We start from the raw sequence: 25875 nt of genomic DNA on the forward strand, positions 1-25875 counted from the left end.
GCATTCATTTGTGTTAGTGTCTCTTTAAGACACTAGCACAAATGAATGCCGTACCTCCGCGCCGCACTTTCGGGTTCAGTGGAGCCTGTCTGCTCCCTGACCCGGCGTGCAGAGACGCGCTGACGCTGCAGAGATGGCACGGCAGCGTGAGGAGGTCGCTCCTCCTACTGCCGTCTGTCAGCGTCGTGGAAGACAGAGGAGAGCCTGCTTGTGCTTGGAGCAGGTAAGCGCTCAGAGCCGAAGATACAGGGGAGCAGGGAGAGGAGCCACATTAAGATGGGAACTATATGGGGAGAGGGGCCATATGGGACAGGATCTGCAGGGGAGAAGGAGCCTATGGGATGAGATCTGCAAGGGAGAAGGAGCATATGGGATGGGATCTGCAGGGGAGGAGCATATGGGATGAGATCTGCAAGGGAGAAGGAGCATATGGGATGAGATCTGCAAGGGAGAAGGAGCACATGGGATGAGATCTGCAAGGGAGAAGGAGCATATGGGATGAGATCTGCAAGGGAGAAGGAGCATATGGGATGAGATCTGCAGGGGAGAAGGGGCATATGGGATGAGATCTGCAGGGGAGAAGGAGCATATGGGAGGAGATCTGCAAGGGAGAAGGCGCATATGGGATGAGATCTGCAAGGGAGAAGGAGCATATGGGATGGGATCTGCAAGGGAGAACGGGCATATGGGATGGGATCTGCAGGGGAGAAGGAGCATATGGGATGGGATCTGCAGAGGAGAAGGAGCATATGGGATGGGATCTGCAGGGAGAAGGAGCATATGGGATGGGATCTGCAGGGGAGAAGGAGCATATGGGAAGAGATCTGCAAGGGAGAAGGAGCATATGGGATGAGATCTGCAAGGGAGAAGGAGCATATGGGATGGGATCTGCAGGGGAGAAGGAGCATATGGGATGAGATCTGCAAGGGAGAAGGAGCATATGGGATGGGATCTGCAGGGGAGAAGGAGCATATGGGATGGGATCTGCAGGGGAGAAGGAGCATATGGGATGAGATCTGCAGGGGAGAAGGAGCATATGGGATGGGATCTGCAGGGGAGAAGGGGCATATGGGATGGGATCTGCAGGGGAGAAGGCGCATATGTTTTTTCATATTCTCATATAATACCGAGACTGTATACATTTCTGATAAAATATACATTTTATTTCATACAAAATTTTAAGCATGATATTACAAAGATACAATTGGGACAGAATAAGGTACAAAAATGTGCATAGATAAAAACTGCATGAAACTGCAGGGGGGTGTGTCTGAAAAAGTCAGCGTCTGGGGGAGACAGCAATATATCAGAAATAATCCTCACAAATCTTCATTGATGGAATGTAAATCACCCTGTCAGTAAACAGGCATGTTGCACAACTAAAGGTTAGCATATAACTGCAAACATGATTATATCTAGTTAAACAGAGGTGGTATGATTGCCAACACGTATAAATCACAACAACATTAGTAGCAAATGTCACAGATCAGGTAACTGATGAAAAGCTGTGTTTCAGCTTATAAGGTAACTTAAGGCTACTTTACACGCTGCGATATCGGTATCGATATCGCTAGCGTGGGTACCCGCCCCCATCTGTTGTGCGACACGGGCAGATCGCTGCCTGTACCGAACAACATCGCCCAGACATGTCACACATAATTACCTGCCCGGCGACGTCGCTGTGACCGGCGAACCGCCTCCTTTCTAAGGGGGCGGTCCGTGCGGCGTCACAGCGACGTCACAGCTGCGTCACTTAACCGCCGCCCAATAGAAGCGGAGGGGCAGAGATGAGCAGGACATAACATCCCGCCCACCTCCTTCCTTCCTCATAGCGGCCGGGAGGCAGGTAGGGAGAGCTTCCTCGTTCCTGCAGCGTCACACATAGCGATGTGTGCTGCCGCAGGAGCGACGAACTACATCGTTACTGCTGCAGTAACGATATTCGAGAATGGACCCCCATGTCACCGATGAGCGATTTTGCACGTTTTTGCAACGATGCAAAATCGCTCATCGGTGTCACACTCAGCAACAACATCACTAATGCGGCCGGATGTGCGTCACAAATTCCGTGACCCCAACGACTCCGCATTAGCGATGTCGCAGCGTGTAAAGCCCCCTTTACTGACAGGTCAACCATATTGTCCATGCCCGTCATATGTGAAGAATAGCGGGAGCACCCAGGACAAAGTATAGGTATAATAACCTACCCAGGTGTCACCACAGACGCCATACACACACACCGCCCTGCAACATTCCGCCCACCTCCTTCCTTCCTCATTACAGGCGGCCGCAGGTGCGATATTGTTCCTCGTTCCTGCGGTGTCACACATAGGTGTTACACATGTGCTGCCTCGGGAACGACAAACAACATCGCTACTGACCAGACAACAATAAATGGTAAGTGAACGACCTCTGAGAGACAAACGATTTTTGTCTCTTTTGCGATCGTTTAAGGTCACTCATAGGTCTCACACGCTGCGATGTCGCTAACGACGCCGGATGTACGTCACAAACACAGTGACCCCGACGATATATCGTTAGCGATGTCGCAGTGTGTAAATGGCCCTTTAGTCTCAAGCTCGCTCTTCCAGCCAGCAGTTAGTCTGTAGATGCAGCTCTGGACCTGTGGTACGTCACAGTAGCAGAGGGGTGTGGGCAGGGGCGGACACAGACTGCAGGGGGCCCCTGTGCAAGAAATCTTTTTGGCCCCCCCTTCCTCCTTCATACCACAACAAAATGATATATACATATAGGTTCTACTGTTTTTTCCTAGTTCACGACACAGCTATCAAATCTAAACAATAAATAAGCTCCATATTTACCATCTGACTATAACACAGCACAGTCCTGCCACCCTTCTATCTGCTGCAGCTTCAGCGCTGTCTCAAATGCTTCTATTTACATTGGAGATGGCACAAACTGGACACCCTGTGTGTTTTGCAGCTTGTCAGTGGTATACGGCACAAGAGTCTGAAACCAGTGATTGTCTGCAGCGGACACATGAGGCACCTGGGCTGTGATGTCTGCAGCCACTGTAAACAGGTATCAGGGAATGCACCACTAAAGCTGTCAGGTGCAAGAAAGATGAGGATTATAGTTTATTAAAGGGATTGTCCAGACAAAGGTCATTACCTGGAGGCCAGATTCTGTAAAAATAACAAAATAAGGCTGGTTTCACACTACGCCTTTTTAACATCCGTTGAAAACGTTATTTTAGCGGAAGTACGGATCCTGCTTTTACAGCAAATAACGTATGCAAACGCATCTGTTATTTTGCAGGATCCTGCACTGGATGTTTAGGGGCGGGCATTGGAGTCATGTGATCGGGAGTGAGGGGAACTAGACTGGGAGGAGGCTTCTGACAGCTGCAGACGCTGGTAACCAAGGTAAACATCGGCCTTGGATACCCGATATTTATCTTGGTTACGAGTGTCTGCAGCTGCTAGGAGCAGGGCTGCCTGCACGCGTAACCAACGTAAACATCGGGTAACTAAGAGAAGTGGTTACGCGATATTTACCTTGGTTACGAGTGTCCGCAGCTCTCAGGCGGGGGAGAGGGAGGGAGGGAGGAAGGGGGAAAGACAGAGATAGAGAGAGGGTGAGGGAGGGAGTAGAGAGATAGACAGATCACGCGAGACTGGTTCTGGGCATGCTCAGTACTTTCTGGGCATGCTCAGTACAAAAGCAGGATCCTGTCTATCAGCACGCCAGCGTTCACCTGCGTTCACGTGCTGTTTAGTCAGGATCCAGCAATTTGCAGTATTTGGACGGAGCTCAAAAACGCTACAAGTAGCGTTTTTGAAACATGTTAAAAAACTGCAAGTCACTGGATCCTCACTATAACGCAGGCAAACGCAGGTGAACGGATGTTAACGCGAGTCCATTGCAAATGCATTGAAATGAAAACGCATTTGCACTGGATCCGCTTGTCCGCTAAAAAAACGTTTTCAACGGATGTTAAAAAGACGTAGTGTGAAACCAGCCTAAATTGTACTCACCTGCTGTCACCTCCTGGATCCAGCGCAGGCCGTCCTGTGCTCTGTGCCAGCATTAATTATGTCACCGTTCTATGGGACAGAGGATCGCTGCAGCTTGTGATACCTGCAGTTTAAAGGGAAGGTATCGCGGTTTTTTATTTTTGTATTAAAAATAGTGATTATGAAATCAAGTATTTCTAATACAAAATGAAAAATCGCAGCTTATTTAGTTTTTATTTAATTCTTATTTTACTGGAGGCACTGGGGGCTGCCATGCTGGATTTGCTGTGCGTTAACGACAGTAACTCATTCCTTTATGACAGCCCTTGTGCATAGAGACCAGTGGTCGGGATCCAACCCCATTCACTAACGTTATAGTGGGTGTCTGCTGTGACTTGGACGCACCCCCTGGGCTGTCCAGATCACAGCAGAGGGAGGAGATCAGCGCCATTATTGTGGAGCTCACAGCATGTGCTGTTTGCTCCACTTTACCCCTGTCAACCGCCAGGATGTGTGAGTACGGGCCGCTCCCCTCCCCTCCCCTTGTTACAGTCTCTGATGACATCCCATCGCCCTCTTCTCCCCAGCCCCTGCTCTGCCCCAGCTACTGACGCCACCCCTCCCCCCCACCGTTACGGTCTCCAAAGACACCCCCCTCCCTCCGTTCTCCCAAGCCCCCGCTCTGTCCGCCGCCGCTGCTCCCCCCGCTCTGCCCGCTGCCACAGCTCTCCCAGCTCTGCCCGCCGCCGCAGCTCCCCCAGCTCTGCCCGCCGCTGCTGTGTGTGGCACAAGGTCCCCATCAGGGGTGATGTGTGTGTGCGCCACTGCATGTGAGTACTTGTGTGTGTACCGGTGATACTGTCTGCAGGGTTGTGTATCTAATCCTATCCTGTGTGATACTGTCTGCACAGCTGTGTATCTAATCCTATCGTGTGATACTGTCTGCTGAGCTGTGTATCTAATCCTATCGTGTGATACTGTCTGCTGAGCTGTGGTATCTAATCCTATGTTGTGTGATACTGTCTGCTGAGCAGTGTATCTAATCCTCTCCTGTGTGATACTGTCTGCACAGCTGTGTATCTAATCCTCTCCTGTGTGATACTGTCTGCACGGCTGTGTATCTAATCCTCTCCTGTGTGATACTGTCTGCAGGGCTTTGTATCTAATCCTATCGTGTGATACTGTCTGCTGAGCTGTGTATCTAATCCTATCCTGTGTGATGTCTGCAAAGCTGTGTATCTAATCCTCTGCTGTGTGATATGGTCTGCTGAGCTGTGTATCTAATCCTCTCCTGTGTGATACTGTCTGCACGGCTGTGTATCTAATCCTCTCCTGTGTGATACTGTCTGCAGGGCTTTGTATCTAATCCTATCGTGTGATACTGTCTGCTGAGCTGTGTATCTAATCCTATCCTGTGTGATGTCTGCAAAGCTGTGTATCTAATCCTCTGCTGTGTGATATGGTCTGCTGAGCTGTGTATCTAATCCTCTCCTGTGTGATACTGTCTGCTGAGCCGTGTATCTAATCCTATCCTGTGTGATACTCCTGCTGTCCTTGGTGACACTTTAGACATTTGTGGTCATCAACAAAATGGCAGTGCACTGTGTCCCTACATGTCATTCTCTGTTATCGGTTGTAAACAATCAGATTGAAGGGGGGAGGCGTGCCATCACACACAGGAGAGCAGACTCCGCCCACTTTACTGCATATGTAATGTGAGCTTTTTTTTACAGTGGGATTTCTGTAGGATCTCAGCAACTGCTCCCCCTAGTGTTTAACAGTGGAAAATATGAAACTTTTTAAAAATGTTTTATATTTTGCTCAATTAAAAACAAATAATAATATTTAAACAAAACATTAAAACATTATTACTTTACATTTTTTCAGTTATTGAAATTTTTTTTTTGACGATACATTCCCTTTAAGTCTCCTGACCGCTGAAGCTGATCACAAACTGCAGCGGTCCTGTGTCTGGTAGAGCGGGGAGATAATTAATGCTGCACAGACCACAGGACAGCCGGTGCAGGATCCAGGAGGTGACAGCAAGGGTGAATAATTTATTTTGTTAGTTTTACAAAATGTGACCCCCATTAGATCCTTTTGCCAGACAGTTTCTTTACAGTGCATGTATTATTTCACACAACTCCTATAAAGGGAACCTGACAGCTGATACCCGTGGGCCGTGGGCAGCGTATGCCAGGGAGTGGCTGTATGATCACAGCCAGGCATGTGTGATCCTGACAGCTTATACCCATGAGCCGTGGGCAGCGTATGCCAGAGAGTGGCTGTATGATTACAGCCAGGCATGTGTGATCCTGACAGCTGATACCCATGAGCCGTGGCCAGCCTGTACCAGGCAGTGGCTGTATGATCACAGCCAGGCATGTGTGATCCTGACAGCTTATACCCATGAGCCGTGGGCAGCGTATGCCAGAGAGTGGCTGTATGATTACAGCCAGGCATGTGTGATCCTGACAGCTGATACCCATGAGCCGTGGGCAGCCTGTACCAGGCAGTGGCTGTATGATCAGGTGTGTATGACCCTAAAACGCTGTGGAGATTCAGAGAAAAACATTAATAGTTGTCAGGGACTGAGCCACATGAAATACTAGTCGGATAGATGTGATGTCTGATACAGGCTGCTCGATCAATGGGAGTCATGCATCTGCTGTCAGGTTCCTTGTAAGCAGCGCTCTATACCACAGGAGGGTACAGAAGAGAAACAGAGGAAATACAAGAAAAAACAGCTGCACCATAAACACCACTAAAGAAGGTTTCACTAATTTGTTTACTGATGGAATATGTGTATATGCATGTAGTGTCATAATATACTCACCTACCGTCGCTCTCTCTGGTGACCAGCGCTGTTCTGCTCCTTTCCTCACTGATGTCGCCACTCTCCAGTATTTCCAGTGTCCAGCGCTGTTCTGCTCCTCTTCTCAGTGACGTCCCTGCCCTCCAGTATCTGCGGGTTACACTGCTCTGCAGGACCTGAAATACAATGGAAGTCTATGGAGCATTAGAAAGAGGCTCTATAGGCTTTAATTGTTAAAGACTTCTGGCTCAGAGTGTAGTGTGACCCGAGATACCGGAGAGTGGTGATTGCACTCAGGAAAGTAGAAGAGCGGCATTAGGTGAGTATATAAATACATTCACACTACATTACATGCACAGACACACTCCATTCAATAAAAAAAGTGAGTAAGAGACTTCTATATATGAATGTATTCACCTATATGGTCACATGTGACTTCACCACATCCGGCCTCTCTCACACTTGTAATGGAGCTGAAATAATATGAGCATATTAGGTGAATACAAGGATGTATACAGATAAATACACGTACAACATATACACATATGTGCAGAAATACATAAACATGACACATATAGAAACATATTAGACAGATAGATGAATGGATAGATAGATAGATATAGATAGATAGATATAGATATAGATATAGATAGATAGATAGAATCATGGTGTTCAAGAAGAGAAAAAAGATTTGACCAACATCCTTCATTTGTCCTAAACAGCTGTACTCTAAGGCTACTTTCACACATCCGGCTGTAGCAGTGCGGCACAATCCAGTGCTCTGCTGAAAAAACTAAACCGTTTTTTTTTTGCCGCCAGTTTCTTTTTTTCCAGCATTGACTTGCATTGGCGCCGCATTGTGCCGCATGGGCTTGCGTTCCGTCCGGTTTTTGCCGCATGCGGCAGATTTAGCAGATGCGGCGGCCGGATGGAACGTTCCCTGGCACGTTTTTTTGCTCCGGCAAAAAAACGCATCGCGCCGCATCCGGCCGCTGCGGCACATTTTTCAATGCATGCCTATGGACGCCGGATGCGGCAAAAACCGCATACGGCCGCCGCATGCAGTTTCTTCCACTGCGCATGCTCAGTAGCGTGCCGCAGCCGGAAAAAAACGGACGGGCCGCATGTAAAAACTTATGCAAAGGATGCGGTGTTTTCGCCGCATCCGTTGCATAGGTTTCACAGCCGGATTAAGCCGCACTGCTCAAACCGGATGTGTGAAAGTAGCCTAACAGGAACGGACAAATACACATACTTGGGCCTGGAAATTGACCAGTCAGGGAGCTTCAAACAAGACATAGAGACCCTGAAAAACAAGGCCTGGAAACCCTTTTATGCCATCCGAAGGAAACTGTATGATCTGAAGCCTCCAGTGAGGGTCTAGCTAAAAATCTTCGATTTCATCATCACCCCAATCCTCCTGTACAGCAGTCAAGTCTGGGGCCCTCACACTTACCCAGATTGGTCAAGGTGGGATTCCAGCCCAACAGAAGTATTTCACCTGGAATTTTGTAAGCACCTTCTCCAGGTCCATCGAAGCACTACCAACAGTGCCTGTCGGGCCAAGCTAGGCAGATTCCATCTATACCTAGCAGCTCTGAAGAGGTCACTATCATTTCGGGCTCACCTACAGAGTAGCAATCCAAGCTCCCATCACCACAAAGCTCTGATATACAGTATATACGTGGTCCAGATGAACCAGGACCCCTGGCACAGCTCTCCCAAACCCAACTGGACAAAATGACCAATCACAGCAGCCTGACAAGAACCAGAATCAGGAAGATGGTAGACGAGGGCCAGGAGAGGTATGTGAGTGACTGGAGGACCGACATTAACACCTCACAGAAACTGACCACGTACCAGAGTCTACAGCGAGACTACAGACTGGCCCCATATCTGGAAAAACTCCCAGATCCCAGAGACCGCAGAACCCTGAGCAGATATAGACTCAGTGCCCACAGTCTAGCCATCGAATCCGGTCGACACAAGCAGAGCTACAAGCCCAGGGAGGACAGACTGTGCCAACACTGTGACCTAGAGGCCCTGGAGGATGAAACCCACTTCCTGCTACACTGCACCAAGTACTCAGCAGTGAGGGACACTCACTTCAGGAGACTCTCCCATCTCTTCCCGGATTTCAGCTCCATGAAGGAGGAAGAGAAAACATATATCCTGCTGGGGGAAGAAGAGAGCGCAGTGAAGAAAGCAGCGCGGTATGTGACCGAATGTCATAGACTTCGAGAAAGAGAACTATGATAAGCCATGGACTTCCATAGCCCCCAACGTCCCCACCCTAGATGTGCCCCATCCATCCTACCTACAGTCCCCACCCTGCATGTGTCCCATCCATCCTTACTACAGTCCCCACCCTGGATATGCCCCATCATAAGACATGGACTTCCATAGCCCCCACCAAAGATGTGCCCCCACAGTCCCCACCCTGCATGTGCCCCATCCATCCTTCCTACAGTCCCCACCCACCATCCCCACAGTCCCAGTCCCTAATGTACACTTCCTTTGGCAAAACTAATTTGTATTTGGTCCTGCCAATAAAGCTGATTTGATTAGATGATAGACAGAGGGATAGACAGAGGGATAGACAGAGGGATAGACAGAGGGATAGACAGAGGGATAGACAGAGGGATAGACAGAGGGATAGACAGAGGGATAGACAGAGGGATAGACAGAGGGATAGACAGAGGGATAGATAGATAGACAGATAGATAGATAGATAGATAGATAGATAGATAGATAGATAGATAGATAGATAGATAGAGGTAGAAATAGATAGATAAATAGATAAAGGATGGATAGATAGATAGATAGATAGATATGTGATGATACAGGCTTTGTCTCCTAGTCTAACCTCCTCCATGACTCAGTGTGCGGGGCAGTGCAGCTGAGGTTAGCTGAGACATATTACAAACCCTTCAGCTCTCCTCTCATAGCACTGTCAGCTCTGCTGTACTGCCCCTCCCCCCACAATCTCTGTCCAGAGATACGTCAGTAATCACTAATGTCAGTTGTGCTCAGAGTAACTAGCTCTGCATCAAGACCAGACTGTAATTACATCTCACACAAGTGTAACCTGCCTGTTCAGGGCTACTTGTTTGTGAGATGTAATGACATCTTGGAATAGCTCTAATCTTGCTGCAGAGTGAGTACAAGTTGCCTTGAGCACAAAAGACATAACTGTGATTACTGACCAATCTCTGAACAGGCAGTGTGGGGGGAAGGGCAGTACAGCAGAGCTGGCAGTTCTATAAGAGGAAAAGAGCTCATAGAATGGTTTAGAATGTGACAAAATCAGGTTCATTTTTATTAACCAATTAAACACATATTACATATAACAGTTCATTTCCCCGCAAGAACAATACAGAGGAAAGAATAAAACCATCTTCCATCACTACAACAACCTTTAAATTATAACATAAATTGAACAGTGCACCTGCAGTCCACACTCATCATCAAAGCATGTCACTAGGTAGAGGTTTCATTTCGACGTACCACCCACGACCGAAATACGCCACATCTAGTCATCTGTACTTTCTAATCATGCAGGAGGCTAGACCAAAAGATCAGGGCTGTCTGTCATACATCACACTCATAAACTTGCTCTAAGCTAATGTGGAGCATGTTCTTCTTTCCCCAGTGTTTTATTGCCAACTTATTATTGGTTAGCATCATACAGGCAAAGAAGTAAACGCACCCAATGAAATCTCTCTGATAACAACCACTTGGACAAACAGGTTTTATTTGGTACCAAATACCTTTGATCATTAATATCTCCGCAACGGACTAGTAAAAAAATAAAAAAAAAAATAAGTGTTTTATTCTGCTGGGCAGAGTCTATTGTGTGTACAGTTAAAACATGAACAATTTGGTGAAATGCCCTTTTGAACAGCAAGGTAAAAACACTCCTCTTGGCATTTTTGAGAAGCAAATTTAGCCAACAAGGAGTACGTAATATGCAACCTCTACATTCACCTATCGCCCTATATCGCTACTCTTGCTCGCCTCAAAACTCCTTCAACGTCATGTCTACATTGAACTTTCCTCCCAAGTCATCCAAATTTCTCCAAAATCTTACAGTGCGGCTTCCATCCCCACCACTCAAGTTAAACTACCCTAAATAAAATGATCAAGATCTTACCGCTGAAGCTAATAGACAATTTTCTATACTCCTCCTTGTAAACCTGTCCTTTGCCTTTGACACGGTTGACCACTGCCTCTTACTACAGGTCCTCTCTTCCCTTGGTGTCAAAGACCAGCCCACTCCAGGATCTCCTCATACCTTTCTAACCACACATTTACCATCTCCCATTCTCAAAATACCTGATCATCCCAACCCGCTCTCTGTCTGTATCCCTTATGTTTCTGTCCTGGAACATTTCTCTTCTCCATCTAAATATTTAGCCTGCGACAACTCAAGGTCCCATGGCTTCCAGCATTATCTGAATGGCAATGACACTCAGACCTACCTCTCTGCTGTCCAGAATCCCCATAGTGTCATTGAAAGGTTTTGGGGGTTTTTTGTAAACCATTCACAGGATATGTTATAGATGAAGTTCATCCTCTGTGACAGACTGCCAACAATCAGACGTTTTTCACGTAACCTATGGATAGGCGATATATGTCAATAGTAGTAAGGGGTCTGTTACAAATCAGCACCGACTTAGCTGCAAGCAGCCTGCTGTGGTTCCTGCAACGCCCAGGCGCCGGCCGCTTTTTTTAGCTGTGCCTCGGGTCGTCCAGCTGGCTGCTTCATCCTCCACTACCAAGTGTGGAGAGGCGGCTAGAGCGCATGAGCGTGAATGCAAGTCCAGTGTTTCGCTTGGTGAACATGCTCAGCCTCATAGTGCCATTTCTGAGGCGAAGTTCTCAGTTCAGGCTACTGAGCATGCTCCCACACTTAGTGCGAAAAGCCTCTTTGCTCAGGTACTTGGACTCCGTTCTGTATCCAAGTCTTGTGTTGTGCCTACTGAGCTTGCTCAGGCTGACTGTCTCAAAAATGAGACAAAGTCTGTGGTTCAGCCTACTGAGCATGCTCAGGAACTTAGTGCATTGGAGGCTAAAGGGGGCTTTACACGCAACAACATCGCTAACGAGATGTCGTTGGGGTCACGAAATTCGTGACACACATCCGGCCTCGTTAGCGACGCTTTGCGTGTGAAACGTACGAATAACCGCTAACGATCAAAATTACTCACCTAATCGTTGATCGTTGCCACGTCGTTCTAATTCCAACTATCGTTGCTGTTGCAAGACGCAGGTTGTTCATCGTTCCTGAGACAGCACACATCGCTGCGTGTGACACCCCAGGGACGACGAACAACACCGTACTTGCGTCCTACGGCAACGAGGTGGGCTTGTTTTTCTTTCGGCTGCTCTCTGCCCCTCTGCTTCTATTGGACAGCTGCCGTGTGACACCGCACGAACCGCCCCCTTAGAAAGGAAGCGGTTCGCCGGCCACAGTGACGTCACTAGGCAGGTAAGTATGTGTGACGGGGATTAACGATATTGTGCGCCACAGGCAGCGACTTGCCCGTGACGCACAACCGACGGGGGCGGGTGCGATCGGCAGCGATGTAAAGTGGCCTTAAGTCCGGCAAGGACTTCACTGGGCACCTCCATGAGGTGGCAGGCCCTGATAGGCTGGATAGGGTCAGGTGTCCTGATGATGTGGTCACTCCGGACTGGCTCACAGAGGCCAGCCCCTATGACCTAATTAAAGAATGGACGTCTGGAACACCATAGTCTGACCAAGGTGCAAGACCCAAAAATATACAACTAAATAATAGGATAAAGAGTTAAAACCAGTCACAATGTATAGGGGAATAATGAAAATCAGAACTGCTATAGGAATACTAGACTGAAAAATACAATGGACTATCTGAAAAAAGTGAAAAACATGAAAAAGGTATGTGCATAATTGCTATGAATAATAGGAATAATAATATTTATTCATTTATATAGCGCTATTAATTCCACAGCGCTTTACATACATTGGCAATACTGTCCCCATTAGGGCTCACAATCTAAATTCCCTATCAGTATGTTTTTGGAGTGTGGAAGGAAACCAGAGTACCCGGAGGAAACCCACGCAAACACTGGGAGAACATACAAACTCCTTGCAGATGGTGTCCTGGGTGGGACTAGAACCCAGGAACCCAGCGCTGCAAGACTGCAGTGCTAACCACTGAGCCACCGTGCCGCCCGAAATGAGGAATGCGAGATGTTTAGCCATTGTATTGATCAAAGTAAAGGAGCCCCAAAACCAAACGCTCCTTTGCATTGATCAATACAATGGCTAAACATCTCTCATTCCTATTATTCATAGCAGTTATGCACATTCCATTTTCATGTTTTTCACTTTTTTCAGATAGTCCATTGTATTTTTCAGTCTAGTATTCCAATAGCAGTTCTAATTTTCATTATTCCCTTATACATTGTGACTGATGTGCAACTCTTTATCCTATTATTAAGCCCCTATGACCTGGCACCCCATCACTGGTCATGAGACGATGACTGGTTGGGTGTTTGGGGCGGTGCTGCCATTGTGTCATCAGCGATGTGGCGGTTTTGCATAGGTCGCTGGTGACGTCACTGATGATGTGGCACTCCGCTATTGGCCCCTGTAGGTGCCATTGTGGCTCACCCTGGGTTTGGAGCGGACCCTAGTTGATAAAAGGGCGTTGAGACCACACAACTGTGCGCAGTCTTCACTTGCACTTGCTCTTTTCACTTGTACATGATAGAGCCACATAATCGCCAACACCCAGTAGTTCAGGAAGAGTTGGTAGGGTTAGGCCGGTCCGGTGGCTGTCATGCCAAGATTTGTGGCTCAGCACGTTAGGGTCAGCTGCAACGCTTCCCCTCCTATTGCTCCAGTCCTGTTGTAGCAGCCCAGTGGAGTTGGCTGCTGCGCCAACTGTCCCAGTGTTCCCCTTACGCACACGGACAGTGTTCCCCAGGACCCCTGTAGTGCTAATAGGGGAGTTCCTAGTTTAGTTCCTGGTTTGAATGTGTGGACCCTGTGGCGTGAACAGGGTTCACAATAGTCCTGATCCGAGTGACGTTTAACTCGGGTCAGGTTCATATTATTTAGGAGCCACCAAGCATTGTATTATCCACCTAACCTACGAGTTGCCAGCAGCTCCTTTAACATCTTGGAGCAAGGTGGATCCTGTCTGGCGATTGGGATATACAACACCTTTATCCTAATCCGCCAGTCTCCCTGTAACAAGGTCAATGTTTACTCTGGGACTGGGAAGGCCGCAGCTCATCTGGTTGTCTGCAGGGATCTGTGTCACGAGATTGGTGCAGCGCAGGACACAGCACAAGCTCAAGAACAGCACCACTGCAGGAGGAAACTTTACTTGTATTATTTCATTTAGGCCCATAGGGAAAATTCAAAGGATTTGTGAAATAGTTGACAATCACCTTAACCTCTTCACCACCCGACGATTTTCCATTTTTGTTTTTTCTTCCCTTTCTTTTTCTTGCTGTCAACATTGCCGTATGAGGGCCTATTTTTTGAGGAATGAGTTGTACGTTTTGAATGAACTCACTCATTTTACCACATAGTGTACTGGAAAAATGCAAAAAAAAAAAAAAAAAGGTGCAATTCCACATTTTTTGGGGGGTTTTATTTATCATGTTCACTATATGGTAAAACTGAACTGACAGTATAATTCCCAAGGTCAGTACGAGTTTGTACATATTAAAACGTAGGGGTTTTTTTTATTTAATTGGTGAAAAAAGAACTCAGATGTCAAAAAAAAAAAAAAAAAATGGAGCTTTTGTCACCATTTTCCAAGACTCATAACGTTTTTGCGCCGAGCTGATGTTTTAACTGATACAATTTTTGGCGTAGATACGATATTTTGATTGTGTCTTACATTTTATTGCACTGTTATGGCGGCCAAAAAAAAATAATAAATCTGGAGTTATGCCATTAATTGATCAAATTAATTTATTTTATATATCAACATTTCTGAAAGTAGTGATACCAAATACAAGTGCATCTCAATAAAGTAGAATTTAGTTCATTTATTTCAGTAATTCAATACAAAAAAGGAAAAGAATATATTATATAGAGTCATTACAAAGAGTGATCTATTTCAAGTGTTTATTTCTGTTAATGTTGATGATTATGGCTTACAGCCAATGAAAACCCAAAAGTCATCTCAGAAAATTAGAATAATTACACAAAACAACTGCAAAGGCTTCCTAAGCGTTTAAAATTGTCCCTTAGTCTGGTTCAGTAGGCTACACTATAATGGGGAATAAAAAAAAAAAAAAAGTATAAAGCTCACCATATGGAGTCAGAGACTGTTCACGGAAAGGCGGCCACTCCTTAGTGCAAACAGAGGATAGAGAAATATTCCAGCATCCAGTCCGATTGTAAAATAGAAGACGTATTTCGTATCTTTATTGAAGCATCAGTAAAACAGCCAAAATTATGGCATGGTGCAAACCACACAGAAGACGCGTTTCGGACGTCACATCGTCCTTGATCACTATCATGGGGAAGACTGCTGACTTGACAGATGTCCAGAAGGCAGTCATTGACACACTCCGCAAGGAGGGTGAGCCACAAAAGGTCATTGCTAAAGAAGCTGGCTGTTCACAGAGTGCTGTATCCAAGCATATTAATAGAAAGTTGAGTGGCAGGAAAAAGTGTGGTAGAAAAAGGTTAACAAGCAACTGGGATAATCGCAGCCTTGATAGGATTGTTAAGAAAAGGCCATCCAAATATTTGGTGGAAATTCACAAGCAGTGGACGCTGCTGGAGTCAGTGCTTCAAAAGCCACCACACACAGACGTATCCAGGACATGGGCTACAACTGTCGCATTCCCTGTATCAAGCCACTCTTGACCAACAGACAACGCCAGAAGCCTCATACCTGGGCCAAGGAGAAAAAGAACTGGACTGTTGCTCAGTGGTCCAAGGTGTTGTTTCAGAGGAAAGTAAATTTTGCATTTCATTTGGAAATCAAGGTCCCAGAGTCTGGAGGAAGAGTGGAGAGGCCACAATCCAAGCTGCTTGAGATCTAGTATGAAGTTTCCACAATCAGTGATGGTTTGTGGAGCCATGTCATCTGCTGGTGTAGGTCCACTGTGATTTATCAAGACCAAAGTCAACGCAGCCATCTACCAGGACATTTTAGAGCACTTCATGCTTCCCTCTGCCGACAAGCTTTATCGAGATGGAAATTTCATTTTCCAGTAGGACTTGGCACCTGTCCATGCTGCTAAAAGTATCAATACCTGGTTTAATAACCACAGTATCACTGTGCTTGATTGGCCAGCAAACCTGCCTGACCTAAACCCCATAGAGAATCAATGGGGTATTGCCAAGAGGAAGATGAGAGACACCAGACCCAACAATGCAGACGAGCTGAAGGCTGCTATCAAAGCAACCTGGGCTTCCATAACACCTCAGCAGTGCCACAGGCTGATCTCCTCCATGCCACGCCGCATTGATGCAGTAATTCATGCAAAAGGAGCCCCGACCAAGTATTGAGTGCATTTACTGTACAGACTTTTCAGTAGGCGCCAACATTTCTGAGTTAAAAATCATTTTTTCAGTTGGTCTTATATAATATTATAATTTTCTGAGATAATGACTTTTGGATTTTCATTGGCTGTAAGCCATAATCATCAACATTAACAGAAATAAACACTTGAAATAGATCACTGTGTGTAATGACTCTATATAATGTATAGGAATAGATCACTGTTTGTAATAACTATATAATATGTGCATCTACCTTTTCGTATTGAATTTCTGAAATAAATTAACTTTTTGATGATATTCTAATTTATTGAGATGCACTTGTGTATTGAAGGAGGGGGGTGATGTGAACTTTTTATATTTTTTTTTTAATTTCCTGTTTTTACTAGTCCCCTTATGGGATTTGAAGGTGCAATCATTCAATCGCTTGTGCCGTACAGAGCAGTGGATCAACATCAGTACCGCTCTGTACAGCAGAAATCACAATCTCCTGGGACGCCGACTCGCAGTCGGCATTGACGAAATTCCTGTGATCACAGCTATGGGGTGCACAAACTGACCCTCGGCTGTCATGACAACCCATCGGTGCCCTGCGATTACATCCTGGGGATGCCTATGGAAACTAGGAATGACGCACTCCCCGCTGGCACATGTTAAATCCCGCTGTCAAAGATTCACAGCGGGATTTAACTAGTTAACATTAGCTGGCTGTTAGAGGCACATGTCGGCTGGGCAGATCAGCTGACATGTGCAGGCAAAGATGCGAACTCGGCGTGAGAAATCGCATCAAAGGCATACCAGTGTGTCCAAGGTTATATAGGGGTTAACACCCAATATAAACCAGACACCATGCCTAGATTTAACCCTTTCACTCCCTGGCAATTTTTCATCTTTGCACATTTGTTTTTTCTTACTCATCTTCCAAAGGCCATAATTTTATTTTCTATAACTACCATATTTTTTGCTTTATAAGGCGCACTTTTGTTCCCCCAAATTTTGGGGGAAAGTAGGGCGTGCGTCTTATAATCCGAATATACGAATTATACAATGCAGGGCCCAGGGGAGGTGGGGGAAGCTCTGGAGCGGTGCTGGAGGCTGAGGCAGGCTGGTGAAGGCTGCAGGAGGCAGCGGGAGATCTCCTGCTCCCGCTCATATAATATGCACTGCCGCTGTCCATTACCGTGGTGCTGAAACCGCACCGCGGTGATGGGCTGGGGGAGCGGCGCATATTATATGTGCCTACCCACACGTCCCCTATAGATGCCACACGTCCCCTATGGATGGCACACGTGCCCGTGCTGCCCATGGCCCCACTATGGATGGCACACGTCCCCCTGTGCTGCCCTTGGTCCCCTATGGATGACACACGTCCCCCTGTGCTGCCATGGGCAGCACAGGGGGACATGTGCCATCAATAGGGGACGTGTGCCATCCATAGGGGACGTGTGCCAGCAACAGGGGGACGTGTGCCAGCACAAAGGGGCTATATTCAATATAAGGGGGCAATATCTAAATTAAGGGGGATAATTTTAAGATGGGGGGGCTATGAGGGACATATACCCTATATGATTTTGTTAGACTGACACTGGCATTATAAGACAGACCCCATTTAACATTAAAAAAACAATTTTTTCCCTTTTCCTTCACCAAATTTGGGGATGCGTCTTATAAAGCGAAAAATACGGTATATATGGGCTTTTTTAAAAAAAACTGTAGTTTTCTATGACAATATTCATTTTTACTATACAATGAATTGAATTATAGGAAAAAATCCAAGTGTGGTGAAAAATATGCAATTCTGCATTGTTATATTGGTTCTGTTTATACAGCGATCATTGTGGGGTATAAAAATTACCTGGAAACCTTAATCAATGGAGCTGTGTGGGGGCTTATTTTCTGTGACGAGCTGACATTTTCCTTGACAGTATTTGAGGGTACATATGACACTTTGATCGCTTTTAATTTGCTAAGGAAGGTGAGGTTACCTAAAAACATGGTGACATATCACACAAGTCAGGCATCACCAAAACAAGGGGGACAGAAAGCTCTGCAAGGAGTTTGTATGTTCTCCCCGAGTTTCTGAGGGTGTTGTTCAGTTTCCTCCAATCCTACAAAGACATACTGATTGGGAATTTAGATTGGGAGCCCCAATGGAGACAGTGATGATCACGTCTGTAAAGTGCTATGGAATAAATGGTGTTATTTAAGTAAAATAATAATAAAATAATGAATGTTTTATTAATTTTCATTTGGACACCTAAATAACTTTGTTGCTCCAAACGCATAACTATATGGCTGTCTGAGCACGCACAGCTCCAATGGACTTGAAGTCCACACTGATACGGAGCATTTTGTTCACATTGAAAATACACTATTCACAAAAAGTTAGGAATATTTGGCTTTTGAATGAAATTTATGTAAAACGGAAAACGTTCACACTACAGTGATATTTTATCAAGAAAGTATGGTTTGCAAGTAGAACCGTGCAATGTGGATTTCCTCGCCTCAAATCTTTATTGAAACAAAATCCAACAACAGTGGTGCGTATACCCATAAAAATGTCAATATCTCAACTTGTCATGTGACCTTGAGCATCAATCAGCTGGATAACGACGTCTTATGCTGCTCACATGTAGAGTTCTTGTCTGCTGAGGCATGGCATCTTCTTGAAGAGCGGCCCTCAGGTCATTGAGATTCTGGGGTGCAGAGTTACGAATCTGTAGACGGCAATCCAAATTATTACATAGGTTTTCTATGGGATTCAGGTCTGGAGGAAGTACTGGTCACTCCATTTGAGGTTCCTCAGTGTCCAGCAGCCATTCCCTAATGATACAACCTTGATGAGCTGGAGCATGGTCATCCATGAAGATGAAATTAGGCCTGTGATGTTCATGCAGAGGTAAAATGACTGAATTAATGGTGTTATTCAAGCAGTAGGGGCTTGTCACTGTACCATTCACAAAGTGCAGGGCAGTTCTGTATTGATTTGACACACCTGCCCACACTAACACCACCACCAAAGACTCATCTGGTAACAGTGGCTGATGCAAAGTGCTCACCTTGAGCCGCTGTAACATCGCTGGCGGCCATCATTTCTACTCAGCGTGAATCAACTTTATCAGTGAACAGCACTGAGGTCCACTGGTCCCTCATCCAGAGTATATGACGCCTGTGCCTGGTGGTGTGGTCAGGTACCCTTGCAGGTCATCCAGCAGGTAGATCATGCTGATATAAGCAGTTTCGAATGGTCTGACCTGACATTTGGGTGCCTCTCTCCTCCCTTAAAAGGTGCCTGGAGTTGTGCGGTATTTATCATGTGTTCCGAAGAGCATTGTGCACAATGAAGTGCTCATCATTGTGAGATGTGGCAAAGGACGCCCACTTCTTTCTGTGACTCTTCCAGTCTCTCTGTATCTCTGTTGCAACCTACAGATGACACTCTAAGCTCAGTGACCACTTCTGTCTGAGAACATCCTGCTTGAAGCCTTGTAAAGTGAGGTACTGTTGATCACTTGTTAGGTGTCGCCTTGATCTCATGTTGTCAAAATGTGAACATGATGAGGAGGACTGATACATAATTCTAATTGAACCCTGAAATTTATTGGGCGATTCATGGATCGAACACCTGTTGTGAATTCTGCCATTGAGCTCCTTGTTAGAAAACAGCAAGTTGTGCACAAAGTAATAAAACACTGACACGTGCATCCAAAAGATTAGAGGTCACAATAAGTACACCTGAAAAGGTTAGAGGTCATTATAGAATCATCCTGAAATTTCACCCGAAAGCCAAATATCCCTAACGTTTTGTGAGTAGTATATACAGCGGATATGGATTAGGTGCCGCAGACAACCTTGAGGAAGGTCACAAAAGGGCCCTTAAGTAGAACTTCACCTTCAGTCCCGCAGAGGGTCTCCCTGTAGCGCCTGTTACCCCTCCTGCTGCACTAACAGCCCCCACATAACGGGAAGTAGGAATATAACAGATCCCCAAAGGAGATGAGGGGAGTTTATTGCATTGACAGGCGGACAAGCAAAGAGGAGGAGCAGCCGTAAAGTGCCTCTCAGCTGCACAGCAGCACATGGGCACAGCGGTACACAGGCTGGCAGGTAAATAAGGCCTGGGACATACAGTAGTGTCACAGCCCCGTGCCCTGTGTGACGCCCTTGGCGCGCTCTCGCCAGAACTCACCCGGATTCCTTTAACCACGGTGATGTTATCATTCTCGTCCGCCTCGAAGGAGACTCTCCTCGTGCTGCCGGTGCCTCCCATGACACAGTCCGCCTGACAGGCACTCTCCCCGGGACAGCGGCCGGCACACAGCACAGGCCGCAACAAGGGCACCCAGCCGGCAGCCGCTCAGCAACTACAACGCCGCGGATTGGTCACTGGTCACGATGCCACGCCTACAAGTCATGATCTCGGCCGTTCATTGGTTAGGGGAAGACCGGACAACTTTGAGGCGGAAAGTTTCTCTGGGTTGGAAAGTGTCATTCATTTCTCGGCGTGTGAGAGTGGAGTAGTCTGCCATACACTCTGCCGTATACTCTCTGCCGTATACACTCTGCCGTATACTCTCTGCCGTATACTCTCTGCCGTATACTCTCTGCCGTATACTCTCTGCCGTATACTCTCTGCCATATACTCTCTGCCATATACTCTCTGCCATATACTCTCTGCCGTATACTCTCTGCCGTATACTCTCTGCCGTATACTCTCTGCCGTATACTCTCTGCCATATACTCTCTGCCGTATACTCTCTGCCATATACTCTCTGCCGTATACTCTCTGCCGTATACTCTCTGCCATATACTCTCTGCCGTATACTCTCTGCCGTATACTCTCTGCCATATACTCTCTGCCATATACTCTCTGCCATATACACTGTCACACTCTGCTATATACACTGCCATACACTGCTATACACTCTGCTATATACAATGTATTACACTTACTGCTATACACTGTCACATAATCTGCTTTACAGTCTGCCATACACTATGTGTCACACTCTGTCACATAATCTGCTATACACTCTGCTATACACTGCCACACTGTCACATAATCTGCTATACACTCTGCTATACACTGCCACACTGTCACATAATCTGCTATACACTCTGCTATACACTGCCACACTGTCACATAATCTGCTATACACTCTGCTATACACTGCCACACTGTCACATAATCTGCTATACACTCTGCTATACACTGCCACACTGTCACATAATCTGCTATACACTCTGCTATACACTGCCACACTGTCACATAATCTGCTATACACTCTGCTATACACTGCCACACTGTCACATAATCTGCTATACACTGCCACACTGTCACATAATCTGCCATACACTCTGCTATACACTGTCACACTCTGCTATATACACTGCCATACACTGCTATACACTCTGCTATATACAATGTATTACACTTACTGCTATACACTGTCACATAATCTGCTTTACAGTCTGCCATACACTATGTGTCACACTCTGTCACATAATCTGCCATACACTCTGCTATACACTGCCACACTGTCACATAATCTGCTATACACTCTGCTATACACTGCCACACTGTCACATAATCTGCTATACACTCTGCTATACACTGTCACACTCTGTCACATAATCTGCCATACACTCTGCTATACACTGTCACACTGTCACATAATCTGCCATACACTCTGCTATACACTGCCACACTGTCACATAATCTGCCATACACTCTGCTATACACTGCCACACTGTCACATAATCTGCTATACACTCTGCTATACACTGTCACACTGTCACATAATCTGCCATACACTCTGCTATACACTGCCACACTGTCACATAATCTGCCATACACTCTGCTATACACTGTCACACTCTGTCACATAATCTGCCATACACTCTGCTATACACTGCCACACTGTCACATAATCTGCTATACACTCTGCTATACACTGCCACACTGTCACATAATCTGCTATACACTCTGCTATACACTGCCACACTGTCACATAATCTGCTATACACTCTGCTATACACTGCCACACTGTCACATAATCTGCTATACACTCTGCTATACACTGTCACACTCTGTCACATAATCTGCCATACACTCTGCTATACACTGTCACACTCTGTCACATAATCTGCCATACACTCTGCTATACACTGCCACACTGTCACATAATCTGCTATACACTCTGCTATACACTGCCACACTGTCACATAATCTGCTATACACTCTGCTATACACTGCCACACTGTCACATAATCTGCTATACACTCTGCTATACACTGCCACACTCTGTCACATAGTCTGCTATACACTCTGCTATACACTGCCACACTCTGTCACATAGTCTGCTATACACTCTGCTATACACTGCTATACACTCTGCTATACACTGCCACACTCTGTCACATAGTCTGCTATACACTCTGCTATACACTGCCACACTCTGTCACATAGTCTGCTATACACTCTGCTATACACTGCCACACTCTGTCACATACTCTGCTATACACTCTGCTATACACTGCCACACTGTCACATAATCTGCTATACACTCTGCTATACACTGCCACACTGTCACATAATCTGCTATACACTCTGCTATACACTGCCACACTGTCACATAATCTGCTATACACTCTGCTATACACTGCCACACTGTCACATAATCTGCTATACACTCTGCTATACACTGCCACACTGTCACATAATCTGCTATACACTCTGCTATACACTGCCACACTGTCACATAATCTGCTATACACTCTGCTATACACTGCCACACTGTCACATAATCTGCTATACACTCTGCTATACACTGCCACTCTGTCACATAATCTGCCATACACTCTGCTATACACTGCCACACTCTGTCACATAATCTGCTATACACTCTGCTATACACTGCCACACTGTCACATAATCTGCTATACACTCTGCTATACACTGCCACACTCTGTCACATAATCTGCTATACACTCTGCGATACACTCTGTCACACTCTGTCACATACTCTGCTATACACTGTGTCACACTCTGTCACATACTCTGCTATACACTGTGTCACACTCTGTCACATACTCTGCTATACACTGTGTGTCACACTCTGTCACATAATCTGCCCCACACTCTGCCATACACTGTCACATCCTCTCAGGCACACTTTGCTCCATGCTCTGCCCCACAATGCTATATACTTTGCTCCACACTATCACATTATACTCTACCCTACACTTTGCTCCATGCTCTGCCCCACACTATCACATACTCTGCCCTCACTTTACCTTAAACTTTGCTTCATACTCTTGTCACATGCCCTACCCCAAGCGCTCACGTTTTACTATACGCTGCCATATACTCTTCCCTAAACTGTTATATCCTCATATGCTCTCTGCCCCACACTCTGGCACATGCTTTTCCCCATTCTCTGTCACATGTTTTGCCACACACTGCCTTATACTCTGTCTTATACTCTGCCCCACACTGTCACATGCTCTGCACCCGATACTTTGTCACATGCTTTGCCACAGACTGGCATATACTCTGCCCCATACTTTGTCACATGCCTTGCCATACACTCTGCCACACACTGCCATATACTGTGTCACATACTCTGTGTCCCACACACTGCCATATACAGTGGAACCTCGGTTTACGAGTAACTTGGTGTGCGAGTATTTCGCTATACGAGCAAAGCTTGCTGTAAATTTGTAACTCAGTTTACGAGCAAGCTTTGCTGTACGAGCAAATACTCACCGCGCACACTTCCGGTTCCGTACTTTCCCGCGCTCTGACCCGCTCTTGCAGTCTGCAACACGCACAAACACACATAAACGAACACACACGCACACACACATATTATGCTCACCTTACCTTCCGTTCCATCGCCGGCCTCCTGGTTCTTCTAGCTCGCCGGTACAGGATGTATATCGGGTAACCATCGCAACCGATGGAGGAACTTCCGCTGTCAGCCGCTACTCAAAGGCAGCGTGCTGACCAATCAGAGGCAAGCTACTCCCGCCTTTGACGTCAGCGCTCTGGCAGCGGAAGCTCCGGCATCAGTCGCGATGGTTATCCGATAGACATCCTGTGCAGACGAACTTTAAGAACCAGGAGGCCGGCAAGGCAACGGAAGGTAAAGTGAGCATAATGTGTGTGTGTTTGTGCGTGTGTGGAATGGCACAATAGGGAGACCAGGATGGGACATTGAACAAGTTGTGGAACAAATTGTCTGAGCTTACATTATTTCCTATGGGAAATCTTGCTCTGCTGAACGAGTAACTTGGTTTACAAGCACACTCTCAGAACGGATTGTTCTCATTAACCAAGGTTCCACTGTACTCTGCTCGACACTCTGCCCCATACTTTGTCACATATTATGCCATATACTCTGCCCTGACACTCTGTCCCATACTCTGCCCCATACTTGGTCACATGCTCTGCTTTACGGATGTAAAAAGTGGACATACAGATGGCATATGGATGACAAAACATAAGTAGATGACCATATTGGAAGTCTGGCCAGTCGTGACTGTAAAATGCCCTGTGTGTAGCCCTGTGTGTAGCCCTGTGTGTAGCCCTGTGTGCTTATCCACAGCTCAGTTGGAAGTTGGAGTTGTCTTTAGGCCCATTTCACACGTCAGTGAAAAACAGACGTTCTTCACTGACGTGTAAAACACGCCTATGTCCCTCCGTGTGCCGTGATTCACGGCACACGTGGGTTGTCTATGTGCAATCCGGGCTCCGTTCTCCATGGTCCGTGATTGCACATAGAGATTAACTCACCTGTGCCCGCTCCCGCTGTCCATGGTGCTGATCGCTCCTGCGGTGCAGCATCCGGCCGGCGCTGACCTCCGCAGCTGCTTCTTCCGGGTCGGCTGTGTCGTGCACTCATGAATATGCATGACAGTAATGAGCCGGCTCAGAAGCAGCAGACAGAACAGGCTGCAGAGGACATCGCTGGAGCCGGGTGAGTAAAAATGATTTTTATTTTAAATGCACTTTTTTTCTGGCACGTGTTTCACGGATCACACCACTGCGTGGTCCGTGGGACATCAGTGATGCCAGGAAAAAAAATGGACATGTCTCCGTGCGGCAATCACGGACACGCGGGTACGCCGCACGGAGACACGTGCAGTGAAAAATCACTGATGTGTGAGCAGATTCATTGATTATAATGGGTCTGCATATGTCAGTGATTCTGGTACATTTAAAAAAAAGCACAAACGTACCAGAATCACTGACGTGTGAAACAGGCCTTACATTGTATCCATTATTTTAGTTGGTAAATTGTCTAAAGTAATGCATGCTGCAATTTTTATTTTTCCACACAGACCATTGGTCCAACTTAAAAATCTGCCGTGTACACTGACTATAATGGGCCTGCGTGCAGTCTGTGGTGTAAGGCTGGACTCACACGACCATATGGCATCCGATGCGACATGCTAATGACCCCCTGCTCAGGCTCTGCTGGGAGCCTGAGCCGAGTGTGATGCGACTGTCACCCGATCCTGCAATTGGGTCACAGCTGTGAAGCTGAGGTCGGGCGCTG

At 46.4% G+C, this 25875-nt stretch overlaps 1 protein-coding gene across 1 annotated transcript in view; it reads right to left on the reverse strand.

Annotated features, from left to right (window-relative positions):
• The window catches only part of CHCHD3 (coiled-coil-helix-coiled-coil-helix domain containing 3), a 258007-nt gene extending 237321 nt beyond the window's left edge, over positions 1–20686 (reverse strand). The window contains exon 1 of the mRNA XM_075345348.1: positions 20502–20686. Coding sequence (XP_075201463.1) covers positions 20502–20582 — 81 coding nt within the window. The 5' untranslated portion in view covers positions 20583–20686. The remainder of the gene's footprint in view (positions 1–20501) is intronic.
• Between the last annotated feature and the right edge of the window lie 5189 nt (positions 20687–25875).

The sequence above is a fragment of the Anomaloglossus baeobatrachus genome, chromosome 4 (assembly GCF_048569485.1).
Source record: "Anomaloglossus baeobatrachus isolate aAnoBae1 chromosome 4, aAnoBae1.hap1, whole genome shotgun sequence".
Lineage (NCBI taxonomy): Eukaryota > Metazoa > Chordata > Amphibia > Anura > Aromobatidae > Anomaloglossus > Anomaloglossus baeobatrachus.